Source organism: Oncorhynchus mykiss, chromosome 3 (assembly GCF_013265735.2).
Source record: "Oncorhynchus mykiss isolate Arlee chromosome 3, USDA_OmykA_1.1, whole genome shotgun sequence".
In the NCBI taxonomy this organism is placed as follows: Eukaryota; Metazoa; Chordata; class Actinopteri; order Salmoniformes; family Salmonidae; genus Oncorhynchus; species Oncorhynchus mykiss.
This window is the reverse complement of record NC_048567.1, coordinates 56038798-56044366: the sequence shown is the minus strand read 5'-3', so window position 1 is coordinate 56044366 and position 5569 is coordinate 56038798. Positions and strand designations below refer to the sequence as shown.

Here is a 5569-nt window from a genome sequence, read left to right as displayed (position 1 = left end):
ATCGACAGTGTCACCAGCATAGCAGCCCCACACCATCACACCTCCGAAATGTTTCACGGTTGGAACCAAAAAAAATCTAATTTCGATTTCCAGATTCTCTCCAGAGATGTTCAATCGGGTTCAAATCCGGGCTCTGGATGGGCCACTCAATGACATTCAGAGACTCGTCTTGAAGCCCCTCCTTTGTTGTCTTGTATATACATACAGTGTACATACATGTATACACTACGGGTTAAAAGTTTGAGAACAACCAACTCATTCAAGGGTTTTTCTTTAATTTGACTATTTTCTACATTGTAAAATAATAGTGAAGACATAAAAAGTATGAAACAACACATATGGAATCATGTATGTAATAACCAAAATAATGTTCAACAAATGAAACTATATTTTACATTTGAGATTTGTCAAATAGCCCCCCTTTGCCTTGATGACAGCGTTGCACACTCTTGGCATTCTCTCAACCAGCTTCACCTGGAATGCTTTTCCAACAGTCTTGAAGGAGTTCCCACATATGCTGAGCAATTGCTGGCAGATTTTTCTTCACTCTGCGGTCCGACTCATCCCATCCCATCTCAATTTGGTTGAGGTCAGGGGATTGTGTAGGCCAGGTCATCTGATGCAGCACTCCATCACTCTGCTTCTTGGTAAAATAGCCCTTACACAGTCTGGAGGTGTGTTGGGTCATTGTCTTGTTGAAAGACAAATGATAGTCCCACTAAACCCAAACCAGATGGGATGGTATATTGCTGCAGAATGCTGTGGTAGCCATGCTGGTTAAGTGTGCCTTGAATTCGAAATAAATCACAGACAGTGTCACCAGCAAAGCACCCCCACACCATAACACCTCCTCCTCCATGCTTTACTGAGGGAAATACACATGCGGAGATCATCCGCTCTCAAAGACACGGCGGTTGGAAACAAAAATCTCCAATTTGGACAGCACACCAAAGGACAAATTTCCACCGGTCCAAATTTCCATAAGTCCATTGCTCGTGTTTATTGGCCCAAGCAAGTCTCTTCTTATTATTGGTGTGCTTTAGTAATGGTTTCTTTGCAGCAATTCAACCATGAAAGCCTTATTTACACAGTCTCCTCTGAACAGTTTATGTTGAGATTACTTACAAGATTACAAGATTACTTGAACAGACACATGATCTGTGAAGGATTTATTTGGGCTGCAATTTCTGAGGCTGGTAACTCTATTGAACTTATTCCTGTGGCAGTCCTCATGAGAGCCAGTTTTATCATAGCGCTTGATGGATTTTGCGACTGCACATGAAGAAACTTTCAAAATTCTTGAAATGTTCTGCATTGACTGACCATGTCTTTTTCTTTTTTCTTTTTTTTTGAATTTTACCCCTTTTTCGTGGTATCCAATTGTTGTAGTAGCTACTATCTTGTCTCATCGGTTGAAAAGGTTGAAAGTCATGCGTCCTCCGATGCACAACCCAACCAAGCCGCACTGCTTCTTAACACAGCGCACATCCAACCCGGAAGCCAGCCATGCTCCGGAGGAAACACCCGACCACCTTGGTTAGCCACCCAGCCCGCCACAGGAGTCGCTGGTGCGCGATGAGACAAGGACACCCCTACTGACCAAGCCCTCCCTAACGCTAGGCCAATTGTGCGTCGCCCCACGGACCTCCCGGTCGGTTACGACAGAGCCTGGGCGCGAACCCAGGGACTCTGATGGCACAGCTGGCGTTGCAGTACAGCGCCCATAACCACTGCGCCACCCGGGAGTCCGACCTTCATGTCTTAAAGTAATGATGGACTGTCGTTTCTCTTTGCTTATTTGAGCTGTTCTTCGCATAATATGGACTTGGTATTTTACCAAATAGGGCTATCTTCTGTAAAACTTATCACAACACAACTGATTGGCTCAAACCCAGTTAGAAGGAAATAAATTCCACAAATTAACTTTTAACAAGGCACACCTGTTGAAATGCATTCCAGGTGACTGCCTCGTGAAGCTAGTTGAGAGAATGTCAAGAGTGTGCAAAGCTGTCATCAAGGCAAAGGGTGGCTATTTGAAGAATCTCAAATATAAAATATATTTTGATTTGTTTAACACTTTTTTGGTTACTACATGATTCCTTGTGTTATTTCATAGTTTTGATGTCTTCACTATTATTCTACAATGTAGAAAATAGTCAAAATAAAGAAAAACCCTTGAATGAGTAGGTGTTCTAAAACGTTTGACCGAGAGTGTATATATACATTAATCTATGTGATTGTAAAATATTTTCTTAACTATTAATATAATATATTTTCTTTTAATTTATTGAATGTACCAAATGACGTAAAGCTATTCACAGTCACCAACCAACCCATGAAACCAAAATTCAAGCTGTTTGGAAAGATTTATGGATTATGTCACGGCTATAGCATAAAAACAAACTCAAGCAAAATAACACTTTTATTGAACATGTTTCACTAAAATACCTAGTGTGTTCTGAAATATGTACAACAGACCATTGTATACTATTTCCAAAAGCTCAGTTGTATTTACTTCTCAATGCAAACCCCCATTCTAAAGTCTTCATGGGATCCAGTCACATGGAAATGTAGGGAAAGCACTTCAGCACTCTATAGGCCTCTAAACAGTGTTGCTGGGTCAGGGGTTTACACAATGGGGCCACAGATTCTTTGGGTTTGGTCAGGTATAAAAGTAAGGGTTAACACAGACAGGACATCAGTTTAGCAACAGCACAGCTCAAAGAAACAATCGCAACCATGATGGGCAAGGTAGGCATAGCGTTTTAGCCTACAGTTTTACGTTTATTGCTTGAATAATGGCTGGTTTAGTCAATTACAATCGCAATATCTTTCAATTTCCTTCTTCGGTAATAATTTTTACCAATGATTTATTTTTGCATTTTCAGATCATCTTCTACGAGGACAAGAACTTCCAGGGTCGTTCCTATGAGACCAGCCAGGACTGCCCTGACATGTCCTCCCACCTGAGCAGGTGCCACTCCTGCAGGGTTGAGAGTGGCTGCTTCATGGTCTACGACCGCCCCAACTTCATGGGAAACCAGTACTTCATGAGGAGGGGAGAGTACTCAGACTACCAGCGTATGATGGGAATGAACGACTGCATCAGGTCCAGCCGCATGATCCCCATGGTAGGTTGAAAATATTTAATCTTTAAAATAGGATAATCTTGCTCCTGAAAATATAACTCTCATATAACACAAGTTTACATTTGATTTATCTGATCAATGAAACCTGTTATTTCCTCCGTACAGCACCGCGGAAACTTCAGGATGAGGATCTACGAGAGGGAGAACTTCGGAGGTCAGATGCACGAGATGATGGACGACTGTGACTCCATCCAGGAGCGTTACCGCATGTCCGACTGCCAGTCCTGCAACGTGATGGATGGCCACTGGCTGATGTACGAGCAGCCCCATTACAAAGGCAGGCAGATGTACATGAGGCCTGGAGAGTACAGGAGCTTCAGGGATTTGGGCATGGGAATGGGAGGCATGAGCGGTGGCATGAGGTTCATGAGCATGAGGCGTATCATGGACAACATGACTATGTAATTTCCTCAATTGTTGTATGAAAATTGTTGATTAAACGTATTTACACTGCTAAATTGACTTATTTTTGTGATTATCTTACTGATAGCACACCACGTTTAAGCATTTCACTATTTTAATCCCTGCATCTTTAACATTTCAAAGCATACAATAGATGTACTGTATGCTCGATGTACGATAATATCCAGTGATATCTCAGATCTAAATACATGTGTATTACTGTGCACTTTTATTGGAAGAATGCGAATACAAGTGTACATTGTTAAGCAAATTATTTTCACAACTCATTTATTTACTGTTGTATGTTATCATAATCAGCCATATAGGCAACAATCCACGATATATTTGTATCTATAGATGTAAGAAGTAAAGAATAGTAAGATGGCGCGGACAGAAATGGTCACTTACTTGCTCCAAATTGACTTTGCTATTTTGTGCCTTTTTTTGCTTCTCCGTATTTTTTTGTACACCATTATAATTTTGAACTACAACTCAACCTTGACTTCGACCTCGATTTCGGCTCCTACGTCCTACGACCCTACTCCATTGTTCGGGCTATTTCAGCGCTGCAAGATGAGATGAAGGAGGAGGGCTGGAGTCCTTGTTAGACTCAGAAGCAGAGAAAATCGTCCAGCACTCCTCTCTCTCTCACTCCCTCCCTTGACCTTGAAAAACTGTTCTGTGGGCACGTGCATTTGCTAGATCTGTCAATCCGGACTCGTGTGTCAAAGTGCTGAGGGTTTGATGTGTGGAGATTCTTTGCGATTGCAAAGAATTGGCTCTACTTTTTTAATTGACAATGCATATTTATGTTCAAGACGGCTATCTCAAAACAATACCTGGGAACATCTGCTGATGGAGACTATCTACTAGTTAAGTTCTAACTTTCTATCTTTCTTATTCACAACTAATCACAAGCTAACATTACTTCTCCTTCGCTAGCTAGCCAATTTAATCTGTATCACGGAAATTCACTGTTACAGCGTAACACAATCACATCAAGCAGTTGAAATGACAGCAAACTATGTGCATCTTCATTTGTTTTACCTTAGTTTCAATTGTGAATTCTTTAGATATATCCATTATAATAATGATCCTGATAAATTAATTTGCCTGGTTAAGAGAAACTGTCAGTCTCGGCATGTTTATATACATGGCACGATTGAGATGACAAACAAAAAAAACTGCAACATGTTGCATAGGTCGGGTAGGCTTATATTAACCCCCGCCTTACCAGGCCAAATGCTAGGCTAGTAGCATGGAGAATAAATATTGTCTAGATGCCTTTTTTTCCAGGGGAGAAGAAGTTTGCAAATTGACTGGCTAGGCTGTGGGACAGTGGAAGCACATTGATAAATCTAATGGAACTGTTAACAGGCATGCAGGGATTGGGGTGCTTTAACTCCCTGCTATCAACCAATCAGCATCCAGGATACAAAACAACCCGTTTTATAACTGTGCATATTGCTGTTATTATAAATAAAGATGAACAAGTGTTTGCCTTTGTTATATCTAATGAACTATGTTTTCTCATTCCATAAGGTTGAGGAGTTCCCAGTGTCAACTCTACAATAACATGAAAATGCAGGCCTCTGTAATGCATCCTATCGAAGTTAGACAGGCATGGTCTGTCCTGGGCATTGATCTCATATGCCCTTTTTGAGAAGAGAACTGTGGCTGGTAACCAGTATACACTAACCATGACTGACCTCTTCAGCAAATGGGAGATTGCTGAACTCTTGGAGGGCAAATCGTGAGCAGAGATCGCTTCAATAGTCACCAACAAACTTCTTGATTTTGGCCTTGTGGACAACATCATCACTGACTGGGAAGTGGAGTTTGCAAATTATATACATAGTCCTCGTACACCTGATTCATATTTAGTCGTTTATTTGCAAAGGTATTTAAATCCTTATAAACTCAAAACCCAAACAGGATGTTCAGACAAACATCAAGGTCCTTCTTCCTTTGGGTGTGTGTCCACTTAATGTTATATGTGACACATTGAAGACTAATTT

General features: G+C 41.0%; 1 protein-coding gene across 1 annotated transcript; it reads left to right on the top strand.

Annotated features, from left to right (window-relative positions):
* Positions 1–2668: 2668 nt before the first annotated feature.
* Positions 2669–3607, top strand: LOC110520253 (gamma-crystallin M3-like). The gene is made up of 3 exons (XM_021597429.2): positions 2669–2751; positions 2889–3131; positions 3255–3607. The coding sequence occupies exons 1-3, from the start codon at positions 2740–2742 to the stop codon at positions 3552–3554; spliced, it is 555 nt and encodes a 184-aa protein (XP_021453104.1). The 5' UTR covers positions 2669–2739; the 3' UTR covers positions 3555–3607.
* Positions 3608–5569: the final 1962 nt, after the last annotated feature.

Coding starts and splice junctions, on each gene's coding strand:
- LOC110520253 (XM_021597429.2), top strand. Junction 3,132..3,254: donor CCAGCCGCATGATCCCCATG/GTAGGTTGAAAA, acceptor TCCTCCGTACAG/CACCGCGGAAACTTCAGGAT.